Source organism: Spea bombifrons, chromosome 3 (assembly GCF_027358695.1).
Source record: "Spea bombifrons isolate aSpeBom1 chromosome 3, aSpeBom1.2.pri, whole genome shotgun sequence".
Taxonomy (NCBI): domain Eukaryota; kingdom Metazoa; phylum Chordata; class Amphibia; order Anura; family Pelobatidae; genus Spea; species Spea bombifrons.
This window is the reverse complement of record NC_071089.1, coordinates 9,403,904-9,424,096: the sequence shown is the minus strand read 5'-3', so window position 1 is coordinate 9,424,096 and position 20,193 is coordinate 9,403,904. Positions and strand designations below refer to the sequence as shown.

The 20,193-nt window shown below is 41.9% G+C and overlaps 2 protein-coding genes across 6 annotated transcripts; both read right to left on the bottom strand.

Moving 5' to 3' along the window:
* Positions 1 to 1,449: 1,449 nt before the first annotated feature.
* LOC128483804 (putative deoxyribonuclease tatdn3-A) lies at positions 1,450 to 11,666 on the bottom strand. Of its 3 annotated transcripts, XR_008351104.1 has the most exons (12): positions 11,534 to 11,666; positions 10,316 to 10,348; positions 9,515 to 9,588; positions 8,537 to 8,618; positions 7,867 to 7,929; positions 7,058 to 7,167; positions 6,635 to 6,690; positions 6,347 to 6,459; positions 5,737 to 5,817; positions 4,197 to 4,372; positions 2,869 to 2,982; positions 1,450 to 1,771 (listed from the first exon to the last, which is right to left on the bottom strand). XR_008351104.1 is itself a non-coding variant. In XM_053460100.1 (11 exons), the coding sequence occupies exons 1-10, from the start codon at positions 11,612 to 11,614 to the stop codon at positions 4,226 to 4,228; spliced, it is 840 nt and encodes a 279-aa protein (XP_053316075.1). In that variant the 5' UTR covers positions 11,615 to 11,666; the 3' UTR covers positions 2,711 to 2,982; positions 4,197 to 4,225. The 3 variants fall into 3 exon arrangements, 2 of the variants coding, with proteins under 2 accessions (XP_053316075.1, XP_053316076.1); XM_053460100.1 differs by lacking the exon at positions 1,450 to 1,771 and having other exon boundaries at positions 2,711 to 2,982; XM_053460101.1 differs by lacking the exon at positions 1,450 to 1,771 and having other exon boundaries at positions 2,711 to 2,982; positions 4,197 to 4,369.
* A 1,617-nt stretch (positions 11,667 to 13,283) lies between these two features.
* TATDN3 (TatD DNase domain containing 3) lies at positions 13,284 to 20,011 on the bottom strand. Of its 3 annotated transcripts, none has more exons than XM_053459313.1 (10): positions 19,878 to 20,011; positions 19,122 to 19,154; positions 17,802 to 17,875; positions 17,386 to 17,470; positions 17,111 to 17,173; positions 16,275 to 16,384; positions 15,905 to 15,960; positions 15,651 to 15,763; positions 14,199 to 14,279; positions 13,284 to 13,440 (listed from the first exon to the last, which is right to left on the bottom strand). In XM_053459313.1, exons 1-10 carry the CDS (start codon positions 19,938 to 19,940, stop codon positions 13,297 to 13,299), a joined length of 822 nt encoding a protein of 273 aa, XP_053315288.1. In that variant the 5' UTR covers positions 19,941 to 20,011; the 3' UTR covers positions 13,284 to 13,296. The 3 variants fall into 3 exon arrangements, with proteins under 3 accessions (XP_053315288.1, XP_053315290.1, XP_053315291.1); XM_053459315.1 differs by having other exon boundaries at positions 14,199 to 14,276; XM_053459316.1 differs by having other exon boundaries at positions 14,199 to 14,273.
* Positions 20,012 to 20,193: the final 182 nt, after the last annotated feature.

Sequence of the window (20,193 nt, the reverse complement as noted above, 5' to 3'; positions counted from 1 at the left end):
TATAGTACAGACATGTACAATAGAATGTCCTGCCGGATGATGTCATAGCTCACTCAGATTCTATGGTTCCATTTATCTGGGTTATAGAAGGAACTGGTTGCTTTGGACACAACTCATGTTTCACTGTCATAGAAACAGACACCCTGGGAGCTGGCCACAAAGACCTGCAGAGCAACACGAGACAGACTATCTGGAGATCATCCTTCAGTCACACATACCGAAATGTCTGAAGAAGAACTAAGGAGACTGTACGAGAGCAGAGAGACCTGGTGTGCGGTGGAACCAGATCCAAAACAGTACTGGGTCAGACGCGAAAGGAGACACTTCCCGCAGAAGGACACAAAGCTTTGTCAGAATGCGCACACCCCACCGAAATGTTCAAGGCTCCCCTGGGGCGGTCTCCCCTCGAAACACAAGGAAAAGAGGCATTTCTCAGGTGCAGGTAAGCGTAAGTTGATGTTTCTAGAATTGTCTTCATGATCCTTAGGTACGGCCATTGGACTTATAGTCTTAAAAACTGGAACCAGTTAAAAAAAAGTTCTGGACCCCCATGTCCCCATTCTTTTAATATAAATATGCGAATATGGCAACAACGTATTAATGTTGGCTTTTGTTTCACGTGACAATTTACTGTTCCTGTAAAAATCTGGATGAGTCAAAATTGCTATAAAACCTCACAAGCCGGAAAGAAATGATTGACAACGCATACCGTGTAGCAGCTGAAACAATGTAGCAGTCTTAACATTCTATTATAATAAGTATTCAATACAGTGTATATAATACCTGAATGCCCTGATTAATGCATAATATAGCCAAGCATTACCTTTAAATTTTGTTTCTCTATGCAAATTACTTTTAATTTTGTTCTGTATTTTTGGTTTTTGAACCTTTGGCCAGTCATTTTTTCCCTTGCTTTTTTTTTTTTGAAGGGGGAAGTTACTTTTCTCCCTCTCCAATGTGATCAGCAAGCAGGGCTCCATAGTCCTGCATTGCAGATTGCAATAATTGCAATCACCCAACATGGGGGGTAATGGGAGAGCCCAGCAGGCTCTCCTGTCCTCGAGTGAGCTTCCGGTGGGTGTCCTATCGTAAAAGAACGTCGATTGTATGATCAGGCATTAATGGAACGACGAAGCACCGTTACACATGATCAGTAGAGTCCTGTTGATAGAAGTCCCTGGACATACCTGTACATCCTACACGTTTTAAGGACATACAAGTACGTCATATGGGGACTGAAAGGGTTAAACAAGAGTGCTTTCCTGCCAGTCATTTGCTGCTTAAAGCCAACACATGTTTTAAGAAGGTAACAACTTTTACTTTTCACGGTAAAGTACTTTGTGCTTTGATAAGCATTCTTTATGGTTGGGTCAGTATAGAACATCCAGCTGCCGAGCTGGAGGAGGTCTAAGTCTGTTCCAGGGAGCAGCAGTGTGTGTGTGTGTGCGCGCGTGTGTGTGTGTGTGTGTGTTGGGCATAAGCCCAAAAGAGATATGAAATGGCTTGTTAGTACACTGCAAAGGCCAGACCTGCTTTAAAGTCAGCCAACGGCAAGGCAATCATGTTTTATGATGCTCTCTCCTGGTTTATTATAAATCTTCAGGTCATGGCGTATAAACGTCGCCGCATGTCTTGACAAGGTTAGCGGGAGCCTGGGCTGACACCGATTCGGGCTTGTAGACGTGATATCATATCAGCTCGATTCAAGGCTCTTTGCAAACTTCTGTAACAGAACGTTCCATTTTTTTTTAATGGCATGCTAGCGTATGATCTTCAGGAAAGAAAACATAATGGATTATGTTCATTTAGGTGCCACCATCACATGCTTCTTTATAGCACTTTTTAACTTCATAGTGTAATATATGTTGCAAAATCGTTTTTTATAAAAAGAATGCATATAAGTTAGACACACTTAAATTTTAATATTGTAATTGGTGAACAATTAAATGCATGTCATTTGAGCAAAATAGAAAAATGTCACTTTTTCCTGAGGTTTTTTGATGTCAAGTTGGAGTTTCTTGAAAATCGGGCCAATTTTAATTTTGTGAATGGAATTTGTTGTCCAACGGCCATATTAACTCTCACACTCTCTGAATGTCTCCCTCCCTACCTTCTCTGCACACCACTTCCGCGTCTCACATCTTCTATCTCCCTTCTTTGTCTGCATCTTTACAGACATAGCCCCCCGGTGAACTGGCGTAGCTTCCAGTGACGTCCTCTCCCCCGATCCTCCAATCAAGGGAGTTGATGTCACCACAAGCTCTGCTATGTTGTGCTACGATAAGCTTGTGTAAACCTTCGCCAAAATGGAGGAGCTTCCGCTGAAGCCCCAAAATCTTGCAATCAGGAGAGAGGACCTCACCAGAAGCTCCGTTATTTTGACGGAAGTTCATCGAGAGGTTATGTCCACAGATATGCGGACAAAGAAAGAAGACAGAAAAACAAGTAGACAAAGAACAAGAAAATGTGAGACACAGAAGCGCGCCTGGCCTCGTTTTCCGAGATTTGTATTAATTGACAAAATCGGCAAATTCTGTTGTAATTTGAAAGAATCTGAATGAATAAGTCTGCTTTCTATACATATGCGCATGTGGTCTGCCTACAGCGCTGGAACTGACTGGAGGAAAGCATGTCACGTGCATGCTGAATATATATCTTATGCATGGCATATAGCTGGGGGGGTGCATATGGGGGGATTCTGCAGATTTAAAGTGAGCACACAGCCTATAGTCAATGATCAATGAATTCACTGCAGGCATGAGCTGTTTTACCCCCTCCTCACCAAAGCATATGGATTTCATTCATGTAACACATTCCACATTTTTGTATTTTTATACTAGAAACAGGTACTTTCAAAAAGGTATTTACCCAACTATTTCCTTTCTGGAAGGCCAGATGTTTCCCGTATCATGTAAACATGGATGATCTACATTTATTTTCATTTAGTAAACCAAACGGATTGAAGCTAGTGGAGCGACTTCCCTTTGGAAAAAGATGAAATAACAATTGTCAAAAGATCTTGTATTTTTCTTTTCAGGTACAGCGCATCTGGTGTAGCCTCAACAGGAGTCCATCCTGACACAGCCTAAGGGGCTGATGCCGGAAGACCCCGGAACAGAACGCTGGAGAAGGTTTATGGATTGGAGACTGCGCTGAATGGACGAGTCGGGGATCTTAAATGAATTAATAAAAGCTGGACATGACTTCCTATATTAATCCGCATTACTTTGTGTGACAGTTTCACTCCTGCTTTAAAGTTTCTTAGCATGTAGGAATTATACGCATACAACCTCCTGTACATGCCAGATATCATACATGCACGATAAGCGAGATTTAAGTTAGAAATATTTCAAATATATAGATCCATTCTGTAAAATAATATGGGCTAGAGGAAGAACTGGGTGCGCCAATATATTATTTAAAGGACAGGGTTATAAAAAAAACAATGACATTGCTACAATATTACAATAAAAATGTCAAAATAACAAGTGTTTTTGTTAATATTGTTCCAAATGTTGGTCATGATCTACCAATATATCACTAGAAGACCACTAGAAGATCACTAGAAGACCATGACTGGGGTGGACAGGTCATTTAGGCAATGGGGCGCTACCCAAGTGCTCACAGCTACCGGGGGTCTGCACAGCATGTCATCGTAGCAGATGATCCATGGAGGCATGGAGAGATCTAACAATTACCCCTTTTATCAGGGAGGGAAGGTGGAAATGAGATGAGAAGACAGACAGTGAATAGGAGGGATTCATCCGTCTGCTAATCTTCATCCGCTGCCGGAATGGGTTTTGTCAGTAGACTGAAGCTGGTTACGGTAAGGTTTAGTTAAATAATCTCACTGGGATTTACAAAAGGAATTGAGATTATGGCCACTCAGTCAATGAATACATGAGCAGCGTCCAAAACATTCCTTTTCGCCATTGCATCAGAATATATCTTCTAATTGGATCTGAGCATATCATCATTTTTGGGACTGCTGGTCCAGGGAGCGGGGCGTTCAGTGTTTACATTAACATCGCCTTTATGCTCGTACAGCACACGCTTCTACTGATCATTACTAGACGGCTTCAGATGACTCCATTGCTTCAAGTAAATGCTGACATTGTACTCCCAGACTTCAAAAAATATATATAAATAATAATAAATATATTAGAATAATAGGTGCAGCGCTGCGAGCCCCAAACCTGCACAGTTATCCGAATCCTAGAACCGGTTAGCTATTTAATTTGTGGGCGACCCTCGGGAAGAGCCTCAGAGCATTACTCGCGGTCGCTTCGCACACCAACTCGGGTGGAAGTCCTTTCACAGACGCGATGTAACGACAAGAAATACCGATGTTTGATGGGATATTCCGTTCCTGCTGGGAAGAGATGAATCAGATTAGTGGAGGTTGGACGCTAGTTGTGAATACACAGGGGCGACACCTGTGTCACACATACATTGAAACAGAATTATATGGCAGATTCAGCCTATTCCATGTATGCTTAATTTCCCTCACTGTATTAGCCCCTACCACTTCTGCTGGGAGGCAGTTCCACTTACCTACCAACCTTTTAGGAAAGTGCTCTGAGGCCAGTTGGTAAGCAGTGGACGTGGGGAATGTGAAAACCATACTTTAATATGTTTTTTGAAAGTTTTTCATCATCTTGAGCGTGCTCTGCTCACTACATTCCATGAAAATAATGTTGATAGATGTTCTGACAATTAAGATCTAGGGCTGTGTTATCCTCCGTTTATCTGGAGGGCCACCTACTGTTCAGCAGCCGACAGCTGGGGCGTATACAGTATAATAGACCAGAGGTTGGGTTTATACAGTATCATAGACCATAGGTTGGGTGTATACAGTATAATAGACCATAGGTTGGGCGTATACAGTATAATAGACCAAAGGGTTGGGTCGTATACAGTATAATAGACCATAGGGTGGGTCGTATACAGTATAACAGACCATAGGTTGGTCGTATACAGTATAATAGACCATAGGTTGGGCGTACACAGTATAATAGACCATAGGTTGGGCCGTATACAGTATAACAGACCATAGGGTGGGCTGTATACAGTATAACAGACCATAGGTTGGTCGTATACAATATAATAGACCATAGGTTGGGCGTATACAGTATAATAGACCATAGGTTGGGCCGTATACAGTATAACAGACCATAGGGTGGGCCGTATACAGTATAACAGACCATAGGGTGGGCCGTATACAGTATAACAGACCATAGGGTGGGCCGTATACAGTAAAATAGACCATAGGGTGGGCTGTTTCTTACTCAGACCTAAACCGGTAAGAGAGGTTCTATCTGTGTTAATAGTAACTGCAAAGTCTACCCAGCATCAGATCAATATTACCCGCCAGGGAGAGCTGTGTATTTATTTCCGGCACAGCAATTCTTCAATCTGAAGAGGACTCTGCTAACTAGCACTCAGGTATTGAATGAACATCGTTTCCTGAACAGAATTTGACGGCAGATCGGCTGCTGTAAAGACTCAAACCTTAATCAGCTGTTGGTCTCATCTTAGATTTACGCATATTTAAGCTCCCTCACTATATTAGTCTTTACTGCTTCTGATGGGAAGCTGTCCCATTCAGCTACCACCTCTTGCAAAGTAAAAACACAGCCCGGCTTACATTTGATCCATACTAATGGGTGGGGGGTCAATCCCAAGCAATATGTCCACTCGCATGCAGTAAAACTCCAGTTATTCTCTGCGCGGTACCTGCTTCGTCGGTCCTAGGGATGGAGAGTCCGTCTCTAGGCAGAGGTTTTCCAGAGGGATCTGTTTGATTAGCTTGGCCCGCTAATATCCGTGGGGGAAAAAACATAATACGGACATGATCATATTTAGTATTTTCTAAAATACATTAATCTGTAAACAAATATAATATAATCTATACGTCAAACTCCGTTTCTTATCCTCTTTACTAAGTATTCGCTGACCCCTCGATTCAAAATACTAGAAAAATAGATTATAATGTTATCAAAAGTTCTGTTACATACATAGAAACGTAGAATGTGATGGCAAATGTATGTTTAAATTCCCTCACTCTTTTAGCCTGAACCACCTCAGATGGAAGGCTGTTCCACTTGTCTACCACCCTCTCAGTAAAGTGAATAGCTGTACATACTCATACAATTACCCAAACTTTGCTGATCTGGGTGCTGGTTGCTCCCCCACAAACCCCATAGAGAGGTGACATCTCAGGTATATTTTAATACACATTTTAATGATTCAATGGTCTGAGAAAAAAAAGCTAAATTAAGCACGATGTGTTTCGACAAACTGCTGTCGCGGCCGGGCTTTGGATGTTTGGTAAAGCCTCTCTTACTTGGTCATTCCTAACGATCGCTGGGGGGAAGGAGAAAAAGTATCCAGCCTGGACGCCTTCCAGGGCCACAGAGGGCCGTCCAGCAAAGTTATGAAGCAGCACCTTCTGGGCACCTAGAAAAATATATATATATATTTCACGCATCATCACCACATGCAGAGCCACATTCTAGAAAAATCCAAGCAAAATTGTATCCAGGTAGGAATAGGGGCTGCAGATTATTACGACCCATTTGACTTTTTTTTTATTGTAAAGCAGTAACCAGAATCTCTTTTATGATGACCTTACCCTGCTCCTTCAGAAAAGCGATTGTTTGCCTCCCAGCAGACCGCGAGTGCACATTTCTGAAAAAATGTTAATTAAAAATGCTAAAAGTAATAAAAAGCTAAAAGTTAAAGGAACAGTAACACTTTATTATAAATATGTTATTATAAGTTCTCGCCCATGCATGAGCTATAACTTATACTCCGAATCATATGTGATCCTGCTCATCACACACGATGCTGACTTTTTGTAGTTCAGTTGGTAGTAAGAATAGTTATAGTTACAGACCCGAGCCTATAAACATCTGAGACCTAACGATCACATGAAGTAATAGTCTGTAACAGTCTGCAAACTAGATGTATTTACACATAAAATTATACTTATATATAAAAAAAAGAAGCTTATGGTTTTAAGGCACAATTAACCCTTGAAAAGTATCATACTGACATGGGAAGGTCCAGTCGTTTCGCAATGTCCAGCTGCATCTGGAACGCTTTTAACTGCTGTTCTCGTTGTTCCGAGGAAGGAGCGAGCCAAGGGGTGAAATCTAACCCGATCTACACAGAAAAGAACAATGAGTTTGAAGAACACGTATGTAACAAGCAACGTGCTTCCAGTGTTATCTCACAGCGATTACACAGGCTGTTCATGCCAATATTGAATTGCCCGGGGCCACGCACCACTACTGGGACAGGTTAAAAGGGGGTGACTTCATTCATACAACAAAAATCCGATTACCCCTGTCATTAAATGTATGTTTTCTTGTATTTCTTGAATCCAGACTCTCCTCGTTGCTAAGGCTTCCAATCTCTGACACCACAGCAGAGGTATTACTTTTAAGATCGCCTTATAACTCTCATCACACCTTTCACACACAACACCTCAATCACACCCACCGGCCATCACTATGGAAATGTGGCCATGCAAAGCTTTTTTTTATCATGCAAGAGCATGAAACGGCAGGTGGGCGTGGCTATGGGTGACCAGACTGCTGAGCTGTAATGCACGGGGGAGGGCCTTAGATGAATGACAGCTCTCTGTTTATAGGTAAATGTAGTATTTCATTAAACTTTTAAACATAGTTTTTTAAGGAGAAAAACAAAATGACGGCATTCTTTTACTTACTTTTGCCACTAAGCTGCAGCAAGGGTAAATGACACCATTGGGCACCAGTTGTACACTCCATATAAGATATTCACTGAGATATATCTTCTTATAATACATTGACATGCTCATATATGTAATAAATATTTTACCTCTCCTATAGCGACTAGACTGTCCTTGTACTTATCAAACTCAGGCAGAACTGCTTCCACATCCTTGCAAAAAAGGAAGAAGCCAATATCAGACACACGGGGACACGTTTGTATCTGTTCTGCATCTATTACTTCTGCAAAATGAATAATCACAAGTGACCAATTGCCTCCACTTTTTCCCTAAACAGTTCATTTAATCCCTCCAGCCAAATAAGATAGGGGCTTCAATGGATTTTGTCTCATTTTCATCCTCTTCCTGGCAGCCTTTACTAGAAACAGGAAGTGTACTTAAGTATGCTTCCTGCGCATGCTTTGCAGCCCTCCCATTGAAGTCAATGAGCTGAACTCCAACAGATTTCAACAGGAATAGCAGCTGCCGGTCACATGTATAACACCTTAAAGGTGCGATGGGCTGAGGCCAATCCTGTTCATTTCAAGTATTAAAAGATGCATGCAATGGCACGTTGTGTTCGCTGATCCAAGTTTAAGTTTAAAAGGCTAATTGAGGGTTAGAAAACCCTTTTGCAATTGTGTTACGGCCAGAAATGTTCTTGTTTGCCTTAAAAACAGTTAAGAAACCTCAAATTTTTGGTGGTGCAGGCAGTGAATGGTTTTATACTTTTCCAAGGAAAGAACGTGCGATACAATTCTTCACAACGTCCCAAATTACCTTGACCATAACACTGCGCTGTCCCGCTGCTGTAGTCTGAATAGGATGTATCCCAAGACATGGCATTACAAAGTCAGGGAACCTTCAAATAAATAAATAAAAAAGTGACAATGGGAACTGCTTATAACAGGCGGTACGAGTCTTACATATCAAGCGACTCTTAAATAAACTGCACTAAAAGTATCAACTCAACACTTAGAAACATAGAATGTGACGGCTGATCAGACCCATTCAGCCCCATCCAGGCTGCGTGTTTTTTTCCTGATGTAGAGACCCAGACCTTCATCGGCCACTGGTCTTATGTTCAGTGTAGTCAGATACTGTACCGATCCCACGCGTGTTTAAATCCCCCCCCCCCGGAGTATTACTGCTGCGTGGCAAGTATACTTACAATGTTACAAATATTTACAATGTTAATGTATCTGCTTGATTTCACATACTACATAAGGCGCATTGTTGGAAGATGTTTTACCTTTTTTTCAAAGGGGTAAATGGACAAGAGGGGATTCTGCAGACCCCCCCCCATGCATTTGCAAAGGGGATACCACAAACATTTAAAGGGGCCACCCAGTTATCACACATATCATGGCTCGATTGACCCTTTAAGGATGCCCGTGAGGACCAGACTCGTTCGACTTGTGAAAGCCATGTAAGAATAACCTGTTTTGCTAAAAACTGCTAAAAAAATGGCTGTGCTGCTGAAAAACATCATTCTTAAAATAATAGTAAGTTGGGAAATGGTTGATTTTGTTTTTAAGGTGTTCATTACACCCAACGCAAAATAATTTCATTGCAGCATTACATTCAGCGATATCTAAAGCCACATGAAGGTCACCATTGTAAGTAGCGCGTGATTTTGGGGCGATTTAGTCTATTTAAAAACCACACTGAGCAGACAGACGACGAAAGAGTTATTTTAACACTTGAGTTGTTTTTAAGTGACTTTCACATTTTTCTATACAGGCACAGATAACAAACCTTTCTGAAAGATGGACAAGTCTTTCAAATTCTGCTGCGTGTTCTGTAACGCAAACGAGAGCCTGGATCCCATCCTAGAGAAGAAAAAGAACAGGTAATATCGGTAAGTGCTTAAAAGGTCAGTAAAACCCATTTTGGATATTTTATAGATCAGTAAAGGAACACAATCCCCGTTTCAGCGAACTCACTTTGTAATAGTTCATCTTAACCAAGAAACATAGAATATGATGGCAGACCAGACCCATTTGGCCCATTATTCCTGCTGTAGAGTCCTTGGTCTCTCCTAAGATTCAGGAGCCATGTGCCTATCCCCTCACTGTGTTAGCCTGTACCACCCTTGCTGGGAGGCTATTCCACTTACCCAGCATTACTGGGTATGAGCATATAAGCGGGCCAGATATTCGCATACTGCCAATGCACCGTCCCCATATTGCTGGGTTCAGTGATGATCCCGGCAGCGAACCTCTGGACACCCTAAGCTTGCTATGCCATTGAGAAAGGGCTGCAGCTTCTTTCCACTACAGGGCACCGGCAGGGAAGAACTTCAATCTTTAAAAGAAAATACACCACTGGAGACATTATTCCCAATAGTGACCAATGCCCGAACCCTTCCCACAAATAATAACTTCACCCTGTAAGATTTTGCCTTGTTTATAACTTTTGCAGGGAACACTCAATCGTCATGTGACACAAAAGCAGACGCTTCTGCCCCAGAACGTGATAATTTTGTTATTAAACCTTCAATAGAAAAGATCAATGAATGGGACAGCACCTTTAAATAATGTGTAAGAAAACACATACTTTTCTTGATTTGATGATGATGTCATCTGTGTCCTAAAAAGAAAGGAAAAAACAATAAAAGCCGCATGATAAGGACATTCACCGCGGGGGGCCCCGGACACGGATCACAAGTACTCAATATTTTTTCCAGCTTTATTTTTACTTCAAAGTTTGTTTTTTTGGTTACTCGGGAATCAAAGGCCAGGAAGCATCGATGTAATAATACGGAGAAGCTGATCTCAGTAGGAATTACTGACAAAAACGATTCTTTCGCTTGTATTTTTTCCTGACAGCAGTTCTGTATAGTCTTTAACATAAAATAAAGCGCTTCCTTAGCATTAAAAGGAAACAAAATTAACTATCGGGGTTAGAGAAGCCCCCAGACCCCTGACTGTGTGCACCTTGTATTGGGCCGATTACATAGGGTCGTTATTTTATTATTTATTTTTTTGAGATGAGGTCATTGACTTTTATAGGGATATTTCATTCGTGTAGATACCGGGCATGGTGTTTCTCTCTGCCTTTGTTTACATTGTTTTTTTTTTTCATACCCACTTTAATGCATTTGATCGCTTAGAGGTCCCTTTATATTCACAGGGCATCCCCCTTGCAAATGCACGAGGGGGATTCTGTACGTACTCTCTACACAGGAGATGTGTGCCATCAAACATGTCCCGGCACCTGATACGTTTACCAACAATCAGATCCAGCTCTTGGTTAGTGAATGGGGGGAGCTAACGAGACCCCCAGCACACGCATGTAAAGCACTCCCAGCAATTTAATTGGGAGCCATTAAAGCAGCCAATCTGCGGCGAGATCAGTCTAATCATAGAGGAGCCAAGAAGCTGCAGCTTCTCTCAAAGGTAAATTCCCCCTTATTTTAAAGATTGCAAAGTACACAGAGACTCTTAAGGACAGTAAATTGTTAATTTTTAGGGCGATGTTTCTTGGAGTTGCCTGTTCTGATACATTCATGCCGTGTGTTTTAACCATTGCCGTTCCAGGCATCTCATGAGCCATTCTTCTTCATATCACCAATGATTACCCCCTCTTACTGGGACCTCTCCCCCACCCCCTCTCCATAGTTCCATCCATAAGTGTGCTCTGCATTGCTGTACATACGTAGTATACAGTCCTAGAGGTTCCAGTGTAACTGTATAAAGCAGAGGCACTGGAATGAATAGAATTTTATTTAGGCCCAAACCAAAGCCTTGCTGTAGAGCAGACCGGAGCCATTACCTCCAGGAACTCCTCGGCTGTGATATGGCAGTGACAGTCCACATAACCTCCCGCCATCCACCTGACCTTCCCTACAGGCATTCACCGCTTGTGGGCGGAGCGTGTGGGGGTCTATAGAACACAGTGGGCGGGGCGCCACGCGGCCAATACAAGTGGGCGAGGCAAAATGGAAACAAATACAGTGGGCGGACCTTACATGTGACAGTCTGAGTTGCGGTTTTTTTTTTGTGCTGGAGCTCTAAACACAGAGATTTAATCTCGTACCCTGTCATTTGATTAAATAGAACGCGTTATACACAGCGGAATCGCAAATGTATTCATAATTCTTGTTATGCTAGCAAACTGACTTTTCCATGGTGTTTCATGTATATCGCGTTGTGAAACGGCATTTAAATACTGTTTTAGCTCTTGCGCCTAGAGCTCGGTAGGAGGCGGAGTCTTTACATGTGTAGACGCTGCAACGGTAATGTGGGCGTTGACATAATGCAACTTTTAAATTACAGCAGGGCGTGACGTCACCTCCATTTATTTCCCCATTGTAACAGCGCTGGCGGTATAGATATATAATGAACTACCGTATATATAATCTTAAAGATTATGCAACAGGCATCATAAAAAGATCCATTATTCCTAATTATACAGATTCCTACTGTACATTGTAGTTCTAACTCAAGTGCACTTTGCCATAACGAATCACTTCACAGAGAAAGTGGTATTTCAAAACAGGGAAACTTTGCCAGACGTCATTACAGCGCAAACGGTTGGACTGGTGAAATGAGTGTTTAACGGAATATGGCTGTGATTGCCGACATAATAAACCTGTAATTGAAAAAGTCTTCATATAGTTACACTGTAATCCGGGGCTCTCCTAACAGCCAAGACAATTACGGCTACAATGCATTCGGTTATGGCTCCTGCTGCCCACCTGTTTGGATGACACAGATCTTCTTCTGTCTTCACCTTTGGCGCTAGGTACCGCTCACACCTTCCCTACGCCGCGATGATGACAACACTCAGCCAGGGGACAGGTCGGCCCAAATCACAAGGATATGGCAACATACTAAATATACACAGCCCGCCATTCACTGAGAGACAAGCGCACGAGAAGTAATCAGCCATTGTACAAATAATGGCTGACTGACCCCACTATACATTATGAATGGCCCATCCCCAATACTCTTCTGCTGTAGGAAGAGCTTGGCTGGCCCTGTATCATTAAGGCAGAGAGATTTCCATAAAGTTTGACTTGGCCATTTAATAATGCATTATGCAGGGCCAGCTCAGCATTTCAGCTATAGGAACCTACCTGTCATGGCTCTTTGCCAAATGTCTGTGTTCAGTAGAGCAATGTCCACATGTACATAAAACACACACAATAAAAACATGATAGTGGCCCATAATACTCCAAAAGAACAGCCCAGGGGATGATAGACCTCCTGACCCCTGCCAGCCCTCCCTATGGTTTAAGGTGAGATTTTGAAAAGACAATTTAAATTTACTGAAAAATGTGGTGCTAAACATCAGGTTGTAGATCTGTTGAAATATTTTGTTTCCCCACATTATCTAATCATTAATAAGGCCCGACCACAAGCAACTAAAAAGGTAAAGATTGCATTGCAAGTCACTGCTTAGAGGATCAATCCCTATTCTACTAAAAGGCTACACTATAGACGAATGTATGCTTCTTCTGTACAGACAGACTCATTCTCTCACAGACTCATCCCACGCAGTTGTTTCACATTTTATAAAAAAAAAAAAGTCCTTTATTTGGGGAGAGCTTGAAGAAGCTTAGGGAACAATTTCATGGCATTCTTTGTGGTGACCTCAATGACCTCTTCCACTGAAATTCCCTTCACTTTGGCTATGTACTCTGCAGATACCATGATGTTTTTAGGTACGTTTCTGACCTGTTGGGTATGAAACAAAAAATACAAAAACATAAGGAATACACTTTGGCAATCTAAGGGTTCATGAGATTTTTCTGAGGCTGGGCCACTGATTGGACCACCTAATCTTCAGCAGGGCCATGTTTACCTGGGAATGCCCAAGCTGGCACTCATAGAGTTAAGTACAGAAAGAGTTTAGAATGATTGTGTTACCCTGCGAGTTTGAATAACGATATCAATTACAAATCTGAGTCTCAGGATACAAATCAGGGATTTAATCAGCAAGTCTCTTTGCAATGCAAAGTAGTCATGTGATCGCAGCGGCTAGCGGCAGCCATTGCTGCATTCTACTGAACAGCCTCAGGCTAATGGGTCGCGTGTGCTGTAGATTATCTGCCAAGTGGAAAACAAGCTAAACAGCCTGCAAACCACGGTACGGGTTACTTGCTAAGCTGAGAAGTTTCAGGAGAATTTTAGTTTAAGTTCACTACGCATTACCAAGGGCCGTGTAGGCTGAGCTGAGACCTATATAACACGGATCAATTGGTGGGGAGGCTTTCAAGAAATCTCCCCACATTAACTGCATGTATGATGGGCCAATTATCCGATCATGCAGGAGAGACTGCCTGCGGTTGGCCCTTCATAATGTATAATGATATCAAGGAGTTGGGACTGAAGTTCTCCTGCCATCGAACATATAGAGGGACTTCTGCTGGTGGAACGCAGAGCGCGGGATGTACCTACGATGGTGAAGTCGTAATGAGGACATGGATTCTTACCTGCTTTTCAGGTCCCAGGGCTGGGGAGTCTGTCTCTAAACACATGTTCTCCAGAGGCAGCTGTTTCACCAGTTTCTGCTTCTTAAAAGAATTAGGGAATAATTCATATGGTAACATTAACAATCCCTTTCACTAAATACAGGAAAACGATTGATGATGATGGTGGCAGGAGTTGTACCTGACGAAGGCAGGTGCCTAGAGGCTATCATACTTGTAAGAATATATTTTTTTACCTGAATGATGTTTTGTTAGTATATTCACGGCATTCAAATCTATCCTATATGTGCCTACACTGCTATATATTTTATATAGTCACCTACTGAGACGAGCCTGTCACGCAAAGCCAGGAGAAAGCGGCCTGTAAATCCAAACGCCATAAACCTTTGCCTCTTTCTTTACCGGGAAAGAGGCAAAGGTAACAAAGGCTGGCTGTTTAAGGGGCAGTGGTGGCACAGACAAGCTGACTGGGGGCACTGACAAGCTGTCTGGGGCAAAGATGGCACAGATATGCTGTTTTGGGGAACAGATGATGCAGACAAGCATGGGGCCAAGGTGGCGCCTGTTGTTTGTGAAGCTGGGATGCCCCAGGGCAATTTCACACTGAAGCCCTGTGGTTTCTGGTTACTCCCCTCATATGGCATGTGGGCACATCAGCTCGACCACAAAATAAAATATTTTGGGCCACTTTTCATTCCCAGTCTGGCCCTTCGTATTTCCATAATCTAGAAAGTTTGTGTGGAGCTGCAGGTAACATGCCCCAAAAAATATATGCAACGTGAGACTGGCAGCAAAATACCTGCATAGTCTGCATTATAGAAATATATACTTTTGCAGGGGTATTGTATTTTCCGGATATGGTTCCCATATTTGGGTGACATTATGGGTTTTTTTGCAGGGAGTAGAAGGGTTAAATGTAGAGAAACTGCCATGTTCATGATGTTATAACAGGACATGCTGGCACTGGCTGGAGACCAAATCCTGGCTCAGCGGGCTCGTCAAAGGCGGATGAGTGTTCACTCTCAGTAATCTGATCCTGACTCCTATTGTTGGCATGATGCTGCCAGGTCTGTCTCGGCTTGTCTACCTCTAACAGTAGTCTTAGTGGATAAGGATGATCGCTTTATTGGCACAGGTGTTCCAGGCTGAAAATTCAATTGAAAGCGAGTCTCCTACACAATGAGGGCCATGTATTATAAATGATTCTGGTGCATAATATCAAAAGGTCCATAACCATAGCGGATGGCCAATACATAACCCCTCGCGTAGTATGATTACTTGCGTCTAAAACATATGCTAGTGACGGAGGCTGGTTTAAAAGAACAAAATAAACTAGGATTTGGCAATGCTACTCAGCCGGTAATCTTTTGTAATAATACTTAAAACACTACGTAGAATTGCTTTCAGATAGGCAGTGATCCAATAACACGGAAACTTGGTTCTATTGTATATTACCTGTTCACTTCTAATGATGGAGGGAGGGATGGAGAAGAAATATCCAGCTTTAACACCATCCATGGCTACCGAAGGTTTCCCATCAAATGCATGCAGCAACACCTTCTCAGCGCCTTAAAATAAATCATAAAGACGGTTATCTGGAATCTGGCTGTAAAAAAACAAAATGATGCAAAATGAATGTGAAATAACTATGGACGCAGCGCAATGCGATCTGCCAACAAAGATGGAGAGTGTTATTGTTATAAAATTACCTTGCTCTTTTAATATATTAATAGCGGGTCTTCCAGCTGAACGTGAATGAACATTCCTGGGGAGGAAAAGATTAAAATTGGGGGGGAAAACCCTCTACAGTACAAGTTTGAAGATAAACATTTAACTACTCGATTATTATATTAAATAATAAATTAGACAAATATGTTTAAGGGAGCCAGTAGAGTGTTGTGCACAGGGGATGCATCTCAAATTATATTCTTTTAAAAATATGACAATGAGTTTTTTGTGTTGAAAAAAGCCAAGAGTACGTTCACCGCTGGAAGAGACTCATTCAGTTATTATAATCTCGTGCTAGGAGAGGAGGGTTGGATTTTCATGGACGTTTATGCTCTAAGCAAGGAACCTCACAGGGGCAGACTGAGCCGCTTTGCAAGTTCGATCTGTCTGATGAACACCTGCCGCTGCTCTTCTTTCTGATCATCCGTGCTTGCGATCCGTGGGGTAAAATCCAGCCCAACCTGCACAGAAGAGAGAAAATACCGCACCACCAGGCATCATTGGAGAAGAATATTGTACGTCAAATCAAATGACACAGTAATTGTTTTTTTAATTGCTCTTAAAAATAGCAAACCTCTAATCTAAAACATCACAGGATTTAGAAATAAACATGTTAATCCCAATAAAGTATGTGTTCTAGCTGTTACCTTTGCCCAATCTACTAGACAAACACCCAGACTCTTTAAAATAGTACCTTGAGGTAAACAATAGAAAGCTCAATTTCAATCACTCTGACTAATGAAAGCCTATGTAGGAAGGGACTTCATTAGCATTGCCATAAAGCATCAGCTCAGTGCGGTGTTTGAGCAGGGAAGGTAACCCAAAGTATTACACAACGGACAAACACAGCAGCCTCCAGGTCTGCAGATAAAGGATGTTTATTGGACTTGCAAACCTACATTACTGTACGCAGCACCGGGGTTTATGCTCGAGGACAAAAATATTGTTTCCTGATAATGAACTACAGAGTTTTTGTGTTCAGCCACAAGTATCGTAAATTGGGGCAGAGAAAGCCCCTGGCAACACATGGATTACCGGGAGCTGTAGGATAGAGGACAAGGCTCAGACGTTCCTGTTAGTTACGCCACGGGATTTGATTTCTTTGTTGCAGTTGTCTGGTTCTGTAAAAGCACAAAACCAGTAGGAGCAGAAATCAGTAATTGCTAAAAAACCCAAATCATCCATACCTCGCCAATGGCCACCAGCTCATCCTTATGCAGCTCAATCAGCGGCAGGGCCTCTTCGATGTCCTGTGGAAATAAAACATTGATTTGTAAGTTAAACAAAACCACAACCCAACCACGTATTTAGAATACAAAACACATCGGTAAACATAACACGATGATGTGCCTTTAATCCTAAAATCCTACACACAAATAACCACAATTAAAATGAATGTAATCTGATTTTGGCTATTTAAATTCACCGTCGATAATCTTTTTTTTTTTGGGGGGGGGGTTACCTTAAGTGTTGCACTGCGCTGCTGTCCTGTCTCATCCCCCTGGACCGGATGGACTCCTAAACATGGAAAAACCAGCCCGGAATGCCTGCGTACAATAACAAGCCAGGTAAGAGGAAGAATTGTCTGCGCATGCTTACAGAAGATCCCTGGGGATAGATTCCTATACACCCCAAGCATGATATCGGCAGTCACTCTATGGCAACAGGCCAGGGGTGCTTCTCTTTCACCCATGGCATACCCACCAAGAGCAAGTCATTATCACCCGTGAGAGCTAAATAGTACTTAGAGACTTGAAGTTTATTTACCCCACTCTCAGCATGTACACTACCATTCAAAAGTTTGGGGTCACTCAGCTGCTTTCATGGGGGAAGCAAGGACATTTCTAGCCGTAGCAGAGTGATGGCTGCTGGTGTTACCTCTTCGAAAGCTGTATCACTTTTTCAAATTCTGCAGAATTCTCAGAAACTGCGACAAGGGCTAAAACACCAGCCTGGGATATAAAAGAAAACCAAATGTACAGAACTCATTCTGAATGTATGCAATAAAGATGGGGTTGAGATACATCTTCCTTTAAAAAAGGGGTAGCCTATAAATAAATAACCAATATATAACTTCTGCTTTACAGAAACATATACAAATATAGGATATTTGTAACATATACAAATAACACAATAAAATGCAGTGTTCTGCACTTGGTGGAGTTTAGTGTACCCATGCTATCGATAAGCATTGCAGCTATAAAAGGCTAGTATTGTAAAAAAAAATGACATCAGGGTCAACAGCTCGATCACAGTCTGAGGCTAGCAGCGTTTAATAAGCAAGGTAAAAGTCACAGTCTGAGATCAATACAGGCAAATCCTAAATTAAAGGTAAACCATCATATCCGAGATAAAGACAAAAGCTGAATCCAGACCTTAAACGCACTTGTCGCTCATCACTTGTGTTAGAATTAATTTTATCAAATGGCCCGATTTTAAATCATTCTGATTTTTTCTTCTTTTCTCTGAAATTGTCCAAAAGCACGGCCATGCTATTTTACCTAAACTTAATTCCTTAAAAAATGAACGTCTCTCCCTCTTACAAAAATCTTCAAAAATGATATATTTAAATTGAAAATACATTTAAAAAAAAAACATTAAAAAAAAGTTATATGAAGCTCATTAAAGTCACTGTGACATCACTGGCATCTGTAAGATATAAGAGCGACCCCCCAAAGGGATCTCTATCCATATAGCACCGAGAAATAATAAATATACCCTTTAGCTCTACCACTAAAAGTAAAATTAAAGGAGGGAGAGCTATTACACAATTCAATTCACATTCAATGTTTTTATGAAAGAATTCTTATCAAAGAAAACTTGGAAAGCGATTGCTCCTCTTTAATGCTAGCGCATGGGAAATAAGGGGAATAAAAGACATGGTTCCGCTACAAGATAACATCCGAGTCCGGCACACAAGAAAGGATAAGTTATAAAGGAACTGTAAAGATCCCCACAATTTACAACAGAAAATACAATAATACATTTATGTTCGTCTACATAGTTTGCTAGAAAAACCAATGTATAGCCTATTAACTTACTGTTCTTCCTTTAAGCATTGCTCGTGGAGACTAAAATAGAGTCATCCAAAGTACTGTCTATATATATATATATCTTTCTTACAGATGACAGGTTATAGATGAAACCCGGTAGCCCCATTCACCAAGAAACATTTACAGCAAGACCAAAAGAACTTACCGCCTTTGCTTCTTCTAAAACGTTGTCAATGTCCTGCGAACATAGGAACACCAGATAAAAAAATGTTAAAACGATGTGAGCTTTGTGCCCACAGGGGCATCGGTAGAGGCGGTGGGCTTGCCGGGGGTATGTTTGCCCACGCTGCTCCGCCAATTGGCCAGCCTTAGCTTGCAGGTAGGTCGGGGACATGGGCAAAGGCTGCGGGCACAAGTTAACTAGCCCAACAAGGAAGGGGTTAATGTGGGCCCGCAGCCTCTGCCGTTCACAGACCTAAGTTTAGCGTCCGTCCACAGACTTGAATTCACAGATCTTTCTTTCTCTTAACGTTCTGACGTCTACTGGTGAGCAAGCCATCTTACCACCAATGGCGAAACCCTCCAAACATCATTGACCCTTCAAACATTTTAAAAGCACCCGGGATTAATATTAGTGGGGGACTGCGAAGGTAACCTGTGTGGCCGAGAAGCTACAATATTGCCACAACATGCACTTTATGTTACACTTCATGTATGATCATGTCACGAACGGAAACAACATGTTTATTGACATGGATCTGGCTGAAAAAATATTCAATGGGCAGTTTTCTCAAAATATTAATAATATATTAAATATTAAATTAATGCTGGGTCATCAAATGCTCAAATTTACTGAAGCATCTTATTACATTTACAATTCTCAAAATATCATTATTATTAATCTTGAGGATTACTCATTATTATCAGGTGCAATTTTTGTGGCCTATGTGTGTCCTCTTACATGGTTGAAGTCGGTGGCAGACAGGTGACAGTGACAGTCCACCAGACCTCTAGAGCTCTCCATGCGGAACCCTTCTTGTTTCAGGTAGACTTCCTCAGGGGGATCACTAATGACTGAACACACGCAGAACCCCAGTCGCCGGTGGGAAGTAAGAATAGAAGTGCGCATGCGCCGCACCCAGCGCCATTTCACTACTGCTAATACGTCAGATACGTGAGCGGAAACGAATGCCAGCGCCATCTTAGTACACCCAACAGCTGCCCCGTTTTGGTACATCCAAGGCTCTGGAACTCACGAAGTCATTAAAAAATAAAGC